Source organism: Prunus dulcis, chromosome 1 (assembly GCF_902201215.1).
Source record: "Prunus dulcis chromosome 1, ALMONDv2, whole genome shotgun sequence".
Lineage (NCBI taxonomy): Eukaryota > Viridiplantae > Streptophyta > Magnoliopsida > Rosales > Rosaceae > Prunus > Prunus dulcis.
In genome coordinates this window covers 32014844-32031567 of record NC_047650.1, presented here as the reverse complement: position 1 = coordinate 32031567, position 16724 = coordinate 32014844, and the positions used below count along the sequence as shown (strand labels likewise).

The 16724-nt window shown below is 39.7% G+C and overlaps 4 protein-coding genes across 5 annotated transcripts; all 4 read right to left on the bottom strand.

The window, feature by feature from the left end:
* Positions 1-1904: 1904 nt before the first annotated feature.
* LOC117631092 lies at positions 1905-5143 on the bottom strand. Its single transcript, XM_034364043.1, has 9 exons — positions 4421-5143; positions 4134-4337; positions 3983-4040; positions 3804-3866; positions 3645-3720; positions 3017-3129; positions 2821-2910; positions 2602-2733; positions 1905-2474 (listed from the first exon to the last, which is right to left on the bottom strand). Exons 1-9 carry the CDS (start codon positions 4789-4791, stop codon positions 2340-2342), a joined length of 1242 nt encoding a protein of 413 aa, XP_034219934.1. The 5' UTR covers positions 4792-5143; the 3' UTR covers positions 1905-2339.
* A 192-nt stretch (positions 5144-5335) lies between these two features.
* LOC117631101 (E3 ubiquitin-protein ligase AIP2) lies at positions 5336-6764 on the bottom strand. Its single transcript, XM_034364054.1, has 3 exons — positions 6311-6764; positions 5801-6231; positions 5336-5693 (listed from the first exon to the last, which is right to left on the bottom strand). The coding sequence occupies exons 1-3, from the start codon at positions 6681-6683 to the stop codon at positions 5544-5546; spliced, it is 954 nt and encodes a 317-aa protein (XP_034219945.1). The 5' UTR covers positions 6684-6764; the 3' UTR covers positions 5336-5543.
* Positions 6765-7162: 398 nt separating this feature from the next.
* Positions 7163-9910, bottom strand: LOC117631081 (F-box only protein 13). Its single transcript, XM_034364033.1, has 2 exons — positions 9394-9910; positions 7163-8646 (listed from the first exon to the last, which is right to left on the bottom strand). Exon 2 carries the CDS (start codon positions 8616-8618, stop codon positions 7368-7370), a length of 1251 nt encoding a protein of 416 aa, XP_034219924.1. The 5' UTR covers positions 8619-8646; positions 9394-9910; the 3' UTR covers positions 7163-7367.
* Positions 9911-10699: 789 nt separating this feature from the next.
* On the bottom strand, positions 10700-16133 carry LOC117613173 (ubiquitin carboxyl-terminal hydrolase 18-like). Of its 2 annotated transcripts, none has more exons than XM_034341814.1 (11): positions 15357-16133; positions 14771-14939; positions 14582-14670; positions 14325-14410; positions 14068-14230; positions 13803-13926; positions 13426-13583; positions 13212-13296; positions 12371-12583; positions 11873-11934; positions 10700-11725 (listed from the first exon to the last, which is right to left on the bottom strand). In XM_034341814.1, the coding sequence occupies exons 1-11, from the start codon at positions 15611-15613 to the stop codon at positions 10984-10986; spliced, it is 2148 nt and encodes a 715-aa protein (XP_034197705.1). In that variant the 5' UTR covers positions 15614-16133; the 3' UTR covers positions 10700-10983. The 2 variants fall into 2 exon arrangements, with proteins under 2 accessions (XP_034197705.1, XP_034197711.1); XM_034341820.1 differs by having other exon boundaries at positions 10700-11683; positions 15357-16124.
* Positions 16134-16724: the final 591 nt, after the last annotated feature.

Genomic DNA, 16724 nt, shown 5'->3' with positions numbered 1-16724 from the left:
AACATTGCTACGAAAAAACCCACTGAGAAAAATCATAATCGAAGAAAAGAGAGTACAACGCGCATGGACTCTTGAATGCTCCCTCTGATTTGACACGCTTCAATTCGATTGCTTGCAGAGTTGACGTAATCTAATATCATGCACTAACTGCTGGAATTGCTCTTTGTATAGATTGCTCCTTGGACCTAAGTCATATGAATGGGCACCACGATCTTTTTTATTCCCTTACCAGCTACCACGCTTGCCTCCTCGCCCACGTCTATGGGTACTACTACGAGATGAGGTGACATTCACTTCCTGAGATGCAACATTCACTTCAAGGGCGGGGTCTGGTTCGGTTCAGTTCTCACCTCAAATTAGAATCAGAACTGGTATTATTTAACCGGTTCAATTCGGTCTGGTTTAGGCAAAAAAAATTTCAAAAACCAACCGGTTCAATTCTGATCGATTTCGATCCGGTTCTGACCAATTCTGATTTTGAACCGAATTATTAATTTATTATTATTTTAAATTTTTTTCCAAAATTTTTTTAAAAATATATTGTTTTAAAAATATTATAATAAATAACTTATTTGTTTGGCTTGAAAATTAACAAATAATCCAATTCATACATTTAGAAATTTTTTGAAGTTGAACTTGGAAAAATAGTGATCATAAAATTTAAAATATGGCATTAGATTTTAAAATTTTGTAAAAATAAATATATATATATATATATATATATATATGACTGGTCCGGTGGGGTGTAAAATCGAAATCGAAACCGATTGGAATCGATTCGGTCCAGTTTGTTGACTTTTTTGGTAAACCGATTTTTTTCCCCTTTTTTTTCACAGGTTCGGTTCTGTGTTCCGGTTTTTCGGTCCCGATGCCCACCCCTAAATGGTACTGAGTCTATTGGACGAGATTGGTGATTTTTCAATAAAAACTCATTATTCTGCTCGGCCAATAAAAGGCAGGATACCAGTTCTGAGTACTTCGTAAAACCACTATGCCTATATTGCTGCTACAGGAGCACAGTTGAGGCATGAAAGGTATTGAGAGTTTTTTCAAGCATATCCTCCTCAGAGATATTTTCACCACATAACTTCATCAAGGAGGTGATTCATTGCCGAGTTGTACACAGACACTAACTTGAAATCTTGGAAACTGAAGTGTGTCCGCTCATATCTAGCTCTCAGGAGGATCACCGTCTTTTGGTGATTGTACCTTTCACATAAAGCTTTCCACAAAACCAGTGGGTCATCAACCACCATGTATTCGCTTTTCAGCGCTTCATGAATGTGATGGCAAAGAAAAATCTTAGCCTTTGCATTTTCTTCTGGGGATACATCACTTCCATCCACAATGGTTTTTCCAAGGCTATTGGAAAATACTTGTACATTCCAAAAGCTCGTGCATGGTATCAGATTACGTCAACTCTACAAGCAATTGAATTGAAGCGTGCAAAATCGGGGGGGAGCATTCAAGAGTCCTTTAACACAGGACATATGCGCATTGTACTCTCCTTCCTTCGACTCGGATTTTTCCCATTGGGTTTTTCCCAGCAAGATTTTAAATAGGCAACATGAGCACATTTAACATTGTTCTTATATCCCAAATGAAGTTGTACTATTTTCCCTTCGCTTAAGTTTTTTTTCCTACTGGGTTTCTTCAAGCAAGGTTTTAATGAGGCAACCAATCAAAGGACGTGTGGTCTCCAGAGAGGGGTGTTGTAAAGAACATGGTTGAGCCCACATAAAGAAAAGAAGAAAAGAATGAAGGAATTTGTCTGCCACCTTCCCTTGTAACCCACCGCACATCACAAGCGCTTTGGCCTATTTAAAGGCTTAATAAGAAACGAGAAGTGATAACACACTCAATTGAGAGAAGAAAAGAGAGTGAGAAATCTGAGAGTTAGAGAATTCTATCTAAGAGGAAATTCTATTTGTGTAAAAACCACAAGAGCAAATACAATTCCACTCCCAATATTCAGTGGTACTTTTCATACTATGATTATTTTTATAACATTTATAATAATATTAAGGCTTGTTTGGGAGTGATTATGAGAGGGCGAGAATCACTTATGAGGAGAAACAACGTGCTTCTCCATAGAAGTGATTATTGGCCTTTCCAGAATCACTCTCAAAGAGTATAAAATCTAAAATCAAACAGCAGTTGCCCAACACAACACAAACAATCAAGTTGGATTTCTCCTAACAGGGCAACACCAAATAAAGATGAGATGCTTCTTGGCTTGGCGGCCCAATTCAGGAATTTCCAAGTAACATGAACTTTACAAATAAGCAATTGGGCTAAGACATAAGTCCAACAAACCATTTGATTGAAACTATGGCACCTCAATCCTCAAAGCCTCTGAACCAGTCGCTTATAGTTCTTGAGAGGACTCTAACGTCATTTAGAGAAAGAGTCTTGAGACTCTGAGCAACAGCATCTGCTGGAGTGTACACGTTCCCTACTTGCCACTTTGGCTCCTGATCAGGCCAAATAAAAGCGAAGATGAGGCTATTGAGATAATAATTATAAAAGTTAAAGCTTCTAAATCAGACGAATGAGCACATAGGATATGCAGAACTCAAAATTGTTTGGAGTTCAGTTCACCTGTATGCATGGTGTGATATGGTTACCACTTATTTCGACCTTTTCTAGTGTCCCGCCAATAGATTCCACACGAGGCTTCAGTGTCTCTTCAAGAGTATATGTCTCATCAATTGCGTCGAAATTGAACTTCACCTGAAATGCAAACAATATTTAAGCCAGAGAATAAAATCATTGTCACCCATTGCATGATGATTCAAAATAACGGGACACCACGCATACCAGTAGTGTGTGTTTGACATTGTACGAGCTTTTAAAGAAAACACGATTTTCAGAGGGTGTTGGCTTAAATTCTGATATCCCTTGCGTTACCTGCCAGAAAGATTATGAATTTGTTTAGAATAACTCCACAGAATTACTCTGCAATATTAAGAACTGAAAGCATAAGGCAATGACTTCTTCCAAGCCAACAAGATACCTCATTTAGCACTGAAGGTAGCTGATCAACAAATTTAGTCAGCGAACTTAGAGTTTCCTGATTGTCTGGTAGCATTGCTCCGGCTGCATCAACCAGTGCCTTCCATGCATCTCCTACATACAGGAAGTGGTGAAAAACGGGAGTATCAGAAAGTGCGAGCACGCCACGCATGACATGGTATACCACTCAATTCAGAAACTCAGTTTAAGGGAGTTCAATCTTTAATGGATGTAACTATGGAGGAAGTTAGGTAAACATGATGACCTATGGCTTACCACAGGGTATACCATCGTAGAATAACTAGGATTCTGTACTTACTCTCATGAATCAATACCTTATAAACATAAAAGTAAAGAAGCAACACTATATTTGGCTCTGACATGCAAAGAAAGTGGATGAACAAGGTAGGTACCTAAAATTCTTTTCATTTGGCACATCTTCAATGCCACCAAATGGAATACAAGAATAACAAATGGCAGCAAGTTAAATTCTCTAAGAACATATCACACTTAAGAAAGCCACAGAGGGGAAGGGAAAGCAAGCCAATATGCAATCCTTACAGAAAAACCAGAGGGAAGAAAAAAGGAAATCTAATACTAAATAAGGTCCGAGCAAGTCAGGAAGCTACCTGAGGCAGTCCTAGCCATTGATGAAACTGGAGATGCTTCTACAATAGGCACCATCTGATTAACTAAAGGACCTAGCTGCAGAATAGTAATATAAACTTTAGAACACTATAACCCAAATTCTAATACATGATATGAAGCAGAGGATAAATATCAATTACCTGCTCAAAGTAAGGCACAGCCTCTGTCGCTGGTCTATTGTTGTACGCGATTATGGCATTGGCCTTTTATCAGAGGGAGACAATATTGCTTGTCAAACTAAGTGAATTTATCAGATTACTTAACATGAAACAACACTACACAATCTACTTATCAAAAGGGCTTGTAAAGCAGAACAAACCTTTGGGACTTTATCAGAGAAATAGCTCCCTGCAAGTACTTGAAGAAGCGCGCCATTACTACAAACAAATTATTAAAAACACACAGATATGTAAATCAGTGCATCCAATGCTGCCATGATAATGAACTTTGAAGCCACTCAACTCAATTACCTATGGCCAACAGAAAACACAGGCAGTTGAGCAAGTTGGGCAGGTGATAGATTGGCATTGGGCAATCCAGAAGCTAAGATGGTGTCCAAGCAGGCATTGAACCTCTCATACACTTGTGCAGCAGCTTGGACATGATCAAAGGTCACATTGTATGGCACTGATATAACAAGAAACCCATCTTTTGCCAATAGCTCAGTTAAGTAGCTGCAACAACCAATTCGCATGAATTTCAGGGACCCAATAATAAATAATAAATAATTATACAAATGCAAAACAAAAATTGGGACCTGTAAGTAAGTTCAGGAACAGCTCCAATGAAGGCACCACCCAAGAACTTGATGATGGCACGAGGCTTCTTGCCAGTGGGTGGAGGTACCACCAAACAAGAATCGCTCCAAGTGGAGATTAATCTGTCTGCGGAGCTGCCTGGACCCACATAGCCATTGACAGCAGTCTTCTTGGTAGAAGATGAGGCTGAGCCACCTGCGACCACTACAGATCTTAATCTGCTCCTCCGACGGCACCCCAAGAAGGAACCATAGCCGTTGATTTGGGTTTGGGCATGATGAGGGATATGATCACATCGGCTTCCCAATTTGGTGGCAAGGCCGGAGGAGGACGATGAGGAAGTGGAAGAGAAACAAGTGGCCATTTCCATGTCAAACGCAAATGGGGTTTTGCTTTGCTGCTACTAATACATAGTTTACATACATGATGAGTGGTGCAATCTGTATTTTCTGTTCAACGCTTGCGCCACGATTTCACAAAAAGATTTGGCCTTCACCTCCAATGGCATTTTTCCAAACGGCCACAATGTTTTACATTATTTGGGCTCGTTGTATTAGTTAGGCCCATTTTCCAACTTCAAACTTGAAGCCCAAAAGAGAGAGTCGATTAAAAAGTCCATTTTCGATGGATTTAACCTCCGAACCGCGGGAAATTTTAGAGTTTTGAATTTTATTCTTAGCCCATGAATGTAGAGCCCAATCTATTTTATCTACAGCTCCACAACATCTCTTCAATCTGTGATGCAGTTTATCTGCATTACATGATCGATCTGAATAACTCGAAATTTCTATGGCATTGAAAAGGTTCAGCTACCCATCTAAAACCAAAACAAACCCTGAACTTGAAGAAATGATAAAAGCTCAGCGAAGAACTTCAAACACTTTCCATCACAGATGATAGAAATGTGCCACATCATATAAAAGTTTCAATATTTCTAAAATCTGCTTCCCAATGAAAATGTGCCCTGATTATACAAGAAAAGCAACCACATTTGCTCTATTATTTGTCTGAAATTACAACCACCACCATGCTTAATGTGTGGGATGAATAAAAATTTCTAGCTTAGAGTGGAGCTGCAAATTGACAAATTGTTGAAGCAAATATCATCATCAACATCATCATCTAAACATACATGTATTCACCACCTCGAACGGCATTTGCAGCCCCCTTTCTGTCTTCTTCAGCCTCCCTCTCCCTCTCCTTCCAGCTTTCATACGCATGATCATCAGTCTGCAACTCATGCCGGCATATCGGACACGAATTGTGCTCGTCCTGCGCAACAAAAACAACCCAACAACCACGTCGGATGGTTACTTCAAATTTGGAATTCAATGCAAGCAAATGACACATGTTCAAAGAACAAAAATTTCGAAATTTACCAGCCATGGCTTTAGGCATGGAGGGTGAAATGTGTGCTTGCAAGGCAACTCCTGCATCTTGTCATTCACAACCAAGTTCTCTTTACAAATGGCGCACTCGGCCTCCTCTCCGAGCTTCTTCAACACCTCCTCTGTGATCGTAATCACCGGAAGATTCGCCACTACCCGTTTGCTCGCCGGCGGGACCCTCGGGGCTGCCCTCACATCATCCATTATCCCCGGCGGAAAAACGTTGTCGAGGTTGTCGATGAGGGACTGAAGCAAATTCACCGCGCTTTCCGAGTTGTTGCTGTCGTCGGTTCCGGATTCCGGCCTACCCGGCACGGAAGACGACCCCGCCGCTAGGGCGGCAGTCATGAGATTCGACTGCACCAGCCACTGCGGCTGTGGCGGCTCCCGATCCACCGTCAGATGCCCCTCAAACAAATACCCTAAATAACAAAATCAAAAATCAAAATCGAATCAAACAAAATAAAATGAAAAAGGGTTTCTGCAAAAGATCTCTAAGACCTTGATTTGGAGAAGACGAGGGTTGTGGAGGGTCGCTTTCCTGATGAACGACCTGCTGGGCCTCGGAGATGCAGGAGAGCAAGTGGGCCTTCTCGGCCGGGTCGGAAACGAGGGATTGGGCGAGCCGGAATAGGGCGAGTCCGGCGGCCCAGAAACCCGGCGAGGTGTACCGGGTCTTCAAGACAGTGGCGACTCGGCAAACGACGCCGTAATACAATTTCCGGAGGGAAGGGGAAGCGGAGGCGTAGTGGTCCCGAAGCAGCGAATTGAGGGAGACGACGGCGTCTTCGAACTTCTGCTTCTTCGACACGTCTTTGTGAAGCTCCTCCAATCGCTGCTCCAATCGCTTTTCGTCTTTAGATTTAAACTCCATTTTCGTCTTCGACTGAATTGAATCGGATCTCTCTTCTGTTCCTTCGTCCTCTTTTATTTCTCTGGTTTGGCTTGGCGAGGAGGTCACCGTTCAACGAAGGCGCGAGAAGAATCGTCTGCGCGCCGTCCCATGATTATCTCTACCTGTGTCCAATTATCTCTCTCCACGTCACTGTATTATATTCGCTCTGTGTTTTATTTGTTAACGACAGTATTTTTAGCGTCGTTTTGTAATACAAGCTGATCAGGGTTTGGGCCTGTTAACGTGTAATTAATTATATAGGATTTTACTAAGTTCAGTCACGTAAATGTTGGTGATTTCTTTCCATAGATTAAATGTGGGATTCGGATCTGATTTATGGTAAAAAATATCTTGCAGGTGACTAACCGTAACAATACCTCAATTGCACAAGAGAGTGTTTGTTTATGTCTATGAAGAAGAGAGAAAATTCACTAGAACATGAAGAGATACAAAGCCAATAAACGTAAGCCTTCCTTTCAAGTGTGCTACAAGTAGCCAACAATCTAAAACACTTTTCATTGTATAATAAAATCATGCCGATTTCCATTTAGCTAAATTGCCTACACAATGCATACAGAACAATGGAATGTAAGAGAAATGCTAAAAGAATAAGAAGAAAATAAAAAGAAAAGAAAAAATCCAAAGGCAGGCATGAACTCCAAATCATACAGAAGCCTCAATCCTTGGCTCAAATGAGAAGGCAGACATGAACTTTATGGCTTCACCATCCATAAAACATTTGGGCAATTCAACCCATTCATTGGCGGCCAAGTCACACAGAACACAGCTAGAAATCTCAGCAGAGCTTAAGCAGATCAGTATCTGGTCACCAGCCCCTACACAGTTTATATCCACATTCTTGCCATACCACTCATGGGACATTGCTGGAGGCATTGCTGCAATTTGGTGCCAAGATCGAACATCCTCATCGTAACACCACACCCTGAGGCTAGCACTTTCGAAGAATTCTGACAGCAGAACCACTAACATCCTGCCTCCACACTCCACTAAATCAATGGAGTACTCGAAGAAGACGGGCAAAAGCCTGGAGTACTCAGAGAAGCACTTGGTGGCCAGATTGCAAGCCACAACTGACCCTGATGAGCTTAGGAAATGGACTATCTCCTCGCCATCTTTACTAGTAGTGATCACTGATGAATATTGCTTAGATGGGCTTCTTTGCATGTTGGTTGCCACTACATTCCCAGCCTTGCTAAGGAAGTAAACAGCAGCATTGTCCTCACTTGATTCAGATTCTGCAGAATCATCATCAAACTTCTTACACAAGGCGGTCTCTTCTTCCCAGGAACCGGTGTCTGAGTTATACACTCTGAATGACAGCTTTGGAAGTTCACCAAAGACAACAACAAGCTTGTAAGAGGACTGCTCATACTTGGGACATGAATGCATCACAATGGCATGGAAGGTGAGATTTTGTAGGGATGGATCCAGCGGAGGGTGTTCGTTGCAAGACCCTGTCACGGGGTTGCACACAATGAAGTTGCCATATGAATTTCGGAAACATATCAAGCCACCAGAGGCTGAAACAGGCATGGAATTGCAGTTGGAGTTTTTCTGGAGGAGAGGTGGATGATTAAGTTTTTTCCAGCTTCTTTCAGTGGAGTCAAAGACTATTGATCGATTGAGAAGGGGATCGACCATGAAAAACCATGGATCCCGTGAAGGAATCTGAGAGCAGGCAAGCTTGAAACTAGGAGAAGATGCAACTGATTTCCATCTTTTGCACACCGAAGTAAGGCGGAAGAATGCAGAGGTTGGTAGCCTTGAGAGGACCCTTTCCAGGAGGTCTTCATTAAGCTCATCCATATAAAAGGTGCTTGAAATGCAATTATCTTCTTCTTGGGATTTTCTCTTCCGAGTCATCACAGAAGCCCGGCAATTTTGGTCCTCCATCGTCTAGAAATTAGGGAGAAGAACACAACTGCAAAAGATAAGGGATGATTGTGTTACTTGGGAAATTTATATCTGTGCTCATCATATAGAACCAGAGAAACAAAAGTAATGGGCTCATATCGAGTGCATACAGAATGTAATATGAAATGGGAATCTAGCACCCCTTATCCTTGCGTTCCTATTTCCTATCTGCTATTTAGATTATTGATAAAACCATTTGTAGGGCAAAGGAGGACGCTGAAAAGCAACGTACTCTAGTAAATAAAGATTCCAACTTTAAAGAAAAATCAATCTGCGGAGAGGGTAGTCATCATAGTGTAGTAAAAAACAGTGAGAAGCAAGCAATAAGAAATGGGGATGAATTGAAATTGCTGAAGCAAACAGGGATTGAAAACACCCATGAGAAAATGCATATCTGGGTAGTCAAAAATGCCAGAATTGAGGAATGTAAAACTTGTTAAGACAGAAATCAGACCAATGAGGATGACCTAAAGTTAAAGGAACAGCTAATGAAGTTAAAATTTTAAGAGCCAGAAGATGAAATTGGAGAGAGAGAGAGAGAGAGAGAGAGAGAGAGAGAGAGAGAGAGAGAGAGAGGGTGTAAGTCCACAAGTAAGTAACAGATCTCGACACAGAACGAGGGTTAGAGTAAACGGAAACAAAATTGTTCCACAGACTAAAACACAATTATTCAAGAAAATTGAGTGAAAAAAACAAACACCAAATGAACAAGAATAAGACAAAAGGAGAAGATGAACAGAGAAAGATAATGTACCTGCTTCTCCTCCAGTGCTTGTGCTCCGTGAGTCTGAATGGAAGACAGTGAGAGTGATGAATAGCTGAGCCAGTGAGTGAGGTTGGTGGGTCTTTGGCCTTCTCTTTAAATTGGGTTTTGAGAAAAAAAGACAGAAGAAAAAAAAAAGTGAGAAAGCGAGCCAAGGAGGAAGGAAGGTGTGAAGCTTCCTGGGAAGCTTTTTTTGTAAGGGGGTTGACACTTTGTTAGATACCAAACACACACACAAAAACACTCAAACACACGAGGGGTTGGTTTTTCTTTTCATCCCATATTTATAAAACAAAGAGTATATTGCTTTTCTATACAGGCATTGCTACAAAATACACGGTGTGAAAGTAAGTAGGGTGAGTGGTTGACTCTGCTCTCTCTCAGCTCTGGCCTTGGATACCAAAGCCCCAAACAAAACCTGTTGCACTTGAACACATTTAGTTTGGTATCTCCACTTTAAATAAGTCGTCTTTCTTTTTCAATTTTCTAACACGAGAGAGAGAGAGAGAGAGAGAGAGAGAGAGAGAGAGAGAGAGAGAGAGCATCCAAGCACGGCTGGTTGGCTGCAAAGAAAGACAATATGGCATGGATTTTGGATTAGAAAAATACAAAAATGTGACATTGTTAAAGGCTCCAAAGGGTTAAAGGGTTTGTCTTTGTCATGTTTCAGATGCGTGGTTTTGGGTTGCTTGCTGCAGCTGAACTTTGCAGAGTTTTGCAAAGCAAAAAAAAAAAAGAAAAAAGCAAAACTTGTGCCTCGTTAAGGAATCTGTGGCTGGTCTGCTGCTCCCACTCGTGAAGATATATACTTTGTCTACTTCAAAGTCAATGCCCAGACCAGATTCTTCGAGTCCCAGAACCAAGCAATTTTCAAACAAGAATACAAGGAATAAAAGACAAAGCGAGAAAGCCGCTGATTACGTTCTATTTTATACTTTCTTTTGTTTATATATTTGCTTTTTCTCCTGTTCTCTCTCTCTCTCTCCCCCTCTCAAATTCCTCAATGTCCAAGGCCTTCAAGGCCGGCCCTCAACGCAGAGATCTCGATGTCAACACTTCACCAAGCTCGGGTCTCCAAGTAGGCTTTTTTTTCCCGATCTGCCAAAGTAGATTATAAAATTGAAGTTTGATGAAGTTGTTTAATTAATTAATTAATATTCTAAAGAAAAGAAACCAAATTTACTTCTTTGTTTCCTTCCACTGATCAACCCAAATTTAATCAACGAAATTTGACTTAAAAAGCAATGTGCTAATTCAAATTTACAAGAAGACAGCATATGAAAAGCTTCATGTTCTGTTGGGCAAGGAAGAAAAAGAAACACTTCATATTTCCAATGAAGATAACATTAATTCAAAGTACAGAGACAAAGAATTCCTCTTCCAACTCCTTATGACCAGATTACATTCAATCACCTTACCAGTGACTCTCCCAACTAAAGTGTTATGCAGAATCTGAGATTTCTGTAAATAATGAAAACCCCAGGCAAAAATTCCCAGCTCAATCTTTTCCTTCTGGTGATGAGGGGATCATTAAAAATTATGGACAAAATAATTATGTGTTAAGAAGTCCACCTTGATTATTTAACCTTTGTCTACTTTTTCTACTCTACAGACTCCATTCCCATTCAGGAAACCAGAATGTGCAACTGGAGAAGTGATTCCATCTGCATATGTCGGCCCATTGTTCTTGCAAATTCCAATGTCCTCTGCAACCGATGAACCTGACTGACAATTATCGATATCCATGTCTTCAGAATTGCCATTTACATATTCACCACCTGAAGAAGAGAGATACTTCTCACAGCGTGCTGATACGTCGTCCAAAACAGGCCGACATGACTCACCATTAGGTATAGCTATAACAACTGGATCTCCTCTTACTGTATCTAAATCCAACTTACCAGCAGGGACCTTCTCGCAACTAGAAATCTCCCTCTCCCTTGAAACAGATGGACTCGACATGGAACTAAGCGTATTATTTTCAACTATGCAAACCTCTTTTGGAACAGATGATGGTGATTTAAGGCTAAGATCTGCATTATCAGAACGTTCTCTTACTGCTTCAGGAATGATTACAGCACTTGAGTCTTCTACACAGCTGGAAATCTGCGGAGGCAGACTAGTGTCAGATGGTACAAACCCAGAATGGCATGTAGAATCTGCAGGCTCAACAGTGGAACATTCAACTTGTTCTTTACGGCATGGCTGTACTTCAACATCGATCATTTCCTCTGTTTTCCTTGGAGGTTCAAGGGTTAGACAAGATGCTCGTGGCTGAACCCTGCACAACAACAGGCAACCAGAATCATTTAGAGCATCCAACCTAGTGTTTTTCACACAAAAAAAAGATGTACGTCAGTTTGAAACTACAGTCCACAGTCACACACATTGCATTCGTTAAAGATACTACAAAGGATTTTAATTTAGAAACTCGAGAATAACATGTAAAAGTACACACTAATATACACACCTGCTATATAATAGCATATATGCACCCTGGGAAAGCACCTCTTCCAAATTTACAGTCGCAACCTGTGAGAAGTAGCAAGACAAGTCAGAAGAAAGTGGCTGCTTGGGTAACTTATTCATAGTAAATAAAAGTCGCATGCCCATGTGTATTTTCTGCAATAGGGAAGGCCATAAGTATGTCCTCAAAACCAGCATATCATCAGGCCAGTAGATTAAAAAAAAGACCAAATCAACAACTCCTGCTCCAGGAAGCCTTTGTAATTACCACCATCAGACTAATTTTTCATCAAGACTAATTTCCAGATTGCAGTATCCATGGAAACTATTAACAGGGGTCAACAGGTATCCACAGATTACAAGTTTCTTTGCTACTGATATCCAATTAGGAACATTTGCGTATTTTGCGTATCCAGTAGAACAATTAAAAAAGAGAGTGGGTCAGGAAATATCTACGCGAGAGAGAGAGAGAGAGAGAGAGAGAGAGAGAGATATATCTCACCTTACAGTCATCGATTCTATACCAGTTTCCACCGAAGTCCTTGGTGTAACAGATGTAGTGTCCGAAAAATGAAGCATTTAGCATATCCACATGTACAACAACGGCATAAAGCTTGTAGATGTTTGCACCATCTCCCGTTTCACTCATGTAGGGGTTCAAATCTAAAGTTTCAGGAAATGTTACTCTCTTGTTAATTTTCCCAAACCGCCCACTCTGAAATGTTTGTCAACATAACAATTTCAGGAATCAACAGAGTATCAATCAATCACTCAAGAATTCGATCAACAAATTTTATAAATCGTATAAATAAGCCTAAAAGCATCAACCAAGGTCATTGAAACACTTAGAGCACCAACTCAAGATGATGTGTTCACAGTTATGGAAGGTAAAATCTCCAGCATAAATACGAATCTTTAAACAACACAAGGAGTTTCTACACAGTTTGCGAAACAAACATTCCCATCTGACAGAAAAGGTTATTATAAACCTAAATTGACCATCTAACCAGCAACTACAAATCCCAAGTTCATCTATAAAGTATAGAATCAAACAAAAATGCTGTTGACTATTGATTTATTCTTTAAAGTACTACTAAGTAAGACTTGGTAGGGGCTACAAAAGAACTCATGGCTCTGGACCCAAATCCAATGGTATTAACACATTGTATTTCCAACTGAAATTTAAAAGCGTGTAAATAAAATGCTTTCATTATGGTGGATAGAATCATTCATGATACAGGTTTTTAATTTATTCCAAGTTATTTGAGAAAGATCTACTTTAATTGTAACATGAGTTCAATCAATTAACCAAGAAACATGTACAAGAAGAGTATAGCTGATACCTGAAATCTTTTCAAGGCAATTGTGAGAATATTTGGAGCGCGCTTAACAGTAAGACGCTTCCAAGCCTTGACATAGTCATTGCACCTGTTAACAGTAACAATATATCATATCTCATAGGAGACCACACAATAGACAAGAAAATGTACAACCTATGACTGGAAAAGGAAATAATAAATAACGAATGGAATTGACAGAGAAAAGGCAGAGACATACCCATCACATTTATACTTATTTTCTCCATCAAGCCACTCCTTGATGGTGAATTGGTCTAGACATTCCTCCAATGATGAAGCATCCCCATGAATTTCGACAGTTAAATCCATCATATTATCATACCGATTTGATATATTCTTGCATTTTGTACAAATCACCTGGAAAATATTCCAAAAGAAGAAATACATTAGAAGGGAACTGACAGATGACCGAAAAAATGGCACTAAACATTCTCTAATCAAACATACATACAAATTAACGGGCTCAATCATTCAATGAAATAAATAATAACTTAAACGAAAACCACTATTTAAAAGTCCCAAAAGTAATGCCAAATTCCAAAACACATCATTACACTTGACCATAAGATGCATAACCTGAGATTGCAGCAGGCCACCAAATATATGTTGAATAATGGTTGTCTCTTGAGTGCTAGGATGTACAGCTTTCTCTCCACCAAACTCACTAAGGCAGACTGACTGCATTGTATCAATGGCAAACCTACAAAACAATACAGTGAACTTCAATACAACTCAACAACCATTATATACCAGAAGAATTCCGGAAGACTTTTAACAATGTATTCAATATAACATCTATCAGAATAGATAAAGAAACTAGATAAAGTGCAAGTAAAGAAACCTCATGAGTTCATGAGCATCCTCCTGCCTCCCATGGACAAGATTACCACCAATATTTGGTAATCTAGAGATAATGTTGGTTGGTGAAAAGGCCTGGGAACTTTGGCTTGCTCTTTCAAGATGGGTTTGAAATTCACAAAGAAAGCACCAATCTTCACATATGCCTGAAAAGAAGAAAGGAATAATTGTTGAATGAGTGAGGAATTGTTTAAGCACCTACAACATAAAAAATAGCACTGAATGGTTTTAGGACTGCACATTCTCTCCGATGGCCCTTCTCTAACAAGTAGGCAACAAGCGGCCGAGTGGATGAAAGACACTGTAGAACCACGTTGGCAAAGCAACTGCAAATAAAAGGGAAATTAGCAACATAAACAAATTTGAAGGTAGAACAAGTATGATGCGATTGTCAGTGTGGGTGTGTGAGTGTGTGCCGGCAACAGGCATGTGAATATCTGTAGTTTAAAATGAATACATTGGTATTATAATGAATCGTGAATATGGTAAACAAAAACCTGTTTCCGCAATTTAAGAGTCCACAAGGAGGAAATCCGAGCTTGTCCCAATTGAAAAGTTGAACAAATTCATCATAAGGAAAAAGAATCTGCAAAGTATTAAGTGTTGGTCAAAGCATCTAAGGGTCAGATAAGAACTGCAAAAAATATGTGCACAACATTCTCATGTAAAAATAACTGAAAATTCACCTCTTTCGGCTTCTTGATATGCTTAGAAATTCCACGAATGGGAACAAGTGCGAGTCCGGAGAAAGTTTTACCCCCACCGCTGGAAGTTTTAAATCTAGAATTACTCAATGTGTTTTTGCATTCTGTCTTATGCCCTGATTTCCAATGTTTTTCTTGGCACTTTTGCGAGCTGCAAAATTAAAAGAGGGATCAATATTTGGAAGGGGAAAGTTACATGTACATACAATAGAGACAACAAACCATCGGCTTGAAGCACCCCTAAGAAACTTAAGAACTTCAGTTAAACAATAACTCTGCCCTCTCTATTTGCTGCAACAGGGCATGATCAACAGAAAATAACCAACTGTATCAAATACAGTTAGCAACGTAAATTTTCATTAAAAAACTAATCTTTACAATCATCCATCACAACAGTAATAATTACGCAACTAAAATTACCATAATAACACAAAAAAATAAATAAGCAAACCCAACAAAGCCACACTGTGAGCTAATCAACTAGCAAGACGCAATTTTTACATCCCATGTTTAGCAAGGAAAAAAACAGCACAGAAATTTAAAAAATAATATATCCAATTAAGAATACCAGTATCTAACGGCTTTGCAGCGAGAGCACTTCTTGGGACCCGAATTGCCACACACGGCACAAACCGGATCCTCCATTAGAGCGCCCGGCATTTGGGTCCGATCACTGTGGTCTCCTCCTTCGAAGTTGGCGTCGACCTCAAAGTACTTCGAGGCCGTGTTCTTCACAAAGTGTAGCAATCCAAACGCTATTATAAACGCAGTAAATATGAATTGAAGGAACCAATTCAGATCCAAGTTCACTCCCGCGACATGCATCTACGCCTCTCCAGCTTCGATCTTTAACTCCTCCCCAATCGCAATCCTTCTCATCGATAATTTACAGTAATCACACCACAATTAAGGGTTTTTCTAGCTCTTTCTCACTCGCCCACTAGGAAATTAGGGTTCTTTTTTCTGAAGCAACCCACAGAGAGAGAGAGAGAGAGAGAGAGAGAGAGAGAGAGCGAAAGAGCGAAATCAGGTTAAGGTTAGGGTTTCAATCAATAATTTGGTAAGTGTAACAAGACATAGGAAGCTTCTTTATTTTATACATGGCGACCTCTGCTTCTCTTCCCTTGTATGTTTCTTGTTCTAGCTTTTTGGTTACGTTAACAATAATTTTGAAAAGAAAAAGAAAAATTCAAAAGAAAACCCAAAAACAAAAATAAAAACTTTATGCATTTTCCGATCTCTTTCCCTCTTTTTCTCTCTTTCTTTCTCTCTCCTGTTGATTCTCAACGTCGGTTTCTTGGGTGTTCTCTCTAGAAGAGACGAAAGAGACAGTGAGGTTAGAGCTTTTTTTATTTTTTAAAAAATTTAAAAAAGGAAACTTGGGTTTTTCTTTTTTCTTACATGGAAAATAAATAAATAACTGGGATTTTAATGTGATCATGTTCCAGTGATCCTGTCACGTGCTGTGACAGAAATGGAAATCACAGCTAATCGAGGGACAACGCCTCCATTGCTTGATTACTTGTCGTGGTCGTCTTTGGCCTTGCACATTGGGTGTGGGGCGCACCTGGAAGTATATTATTTGCTTCTGAGTTTTGATTTGGGAATCTTTGGGGGAACTTGCCGTTTCAAGGCTTCTATGTCTTCATTGGTTTTCTTTGCAGCTTTTTACTAATTTGGGAAAAGCAAAAGTTGGTTTGAGGTTTGAAGCTGTGAAAATATGATGAGCTTGTAAATTTCATTTTCTTGTGTTGAAGTTTTGTAGTAGCTATAACCAATTATTATTATTATTATTATTTTTTAAGTCTTCAATTCCAAAATAATTTATAAGGTTTTATGTTGAAAAGAACAATGTCAAGTGGGTGGGAAAAAAGTTTTCTTAATTTATACACCAGAAAAAACAAATCTTATTAATTAGACACATAAAAATTGCGGC

Excerpts from the sequence above, each read along its gene's own strand:
- LOC117631092 (XM_034364043.1), bottom strand. The coding sequence starts at position 4,791 with ATGGAAATGGCCACTTGTTTCTCTTCCACTTCCTCATCGTCCTCCTCC. Across the intron at positions 4,041-4,133 it reads GTGTTTTCTGTTGGCCATAG|TAATGGCGCGCTTCTTCAAG; the intron begins GTAATTGAGTTG and ends ATTTGTTTGTAG. Across the intron at positions 3,721-3,803 it reads CTGTGCCTTACTTTGAGCAG|CTAGGTCCTTTAGTTAATCA; the intron begins GTAATTGATATT and ends ACTATTCTGCAG.
- LOC117631101 (XM_034364054.1), bottom strand. The coding sequence starts at position 6,683 with ATGGAGTTTAAATCTAAAGACGAAAAGCGATTGGAGCAGCGATTGGAG. Across the intron at positions 6,232-6,310 it reads CTCGTCTTCTCCAAATCAAG|GGTATTTGTTTGAGGGGCAT; the intron begins GTCTTAGAGATC and ends TTTGTTATTTAG. Across the intron at positions 5,694-5,800 it reads CATGCCTAAAGCCATGGCTG|GACGAGCACAATTCGTGTCC; the intron begins GTAAATTTCGAA and ends TTTGTTGCGCAG.
- LOC117631081 (XM_034364033.1), bottom strand. The coding sequence starts at position 8,618 with ATGGAGGACCAAAATTGCCGGGCTTCTGTGATGACTCGGAAGAGAAAA.
- LOC117613173 (XM_034341814.1), bottom strand. The coding sequence starts at position 15,613 with ATGCATGTCGCGGGAGTGAACTTGGATCTGAATTGGTTCCTTCAATTC. Across the intron at positions 14,411-14,581 it reads CTCTTAAATTGCGGAAACAG|TTGCTTTGCCAACGTGGTTC; the intron begins GTTTTTGTTTAC and ends TTTTATTTGCAG. Across the intron at positions 13,297-13,425 it reads AATAAGTATAAATGTGATGG|GTGCAATGACTATGTCAAGG; the intron begins GTATGTCTCTGC and ends TACTGTTAACAG.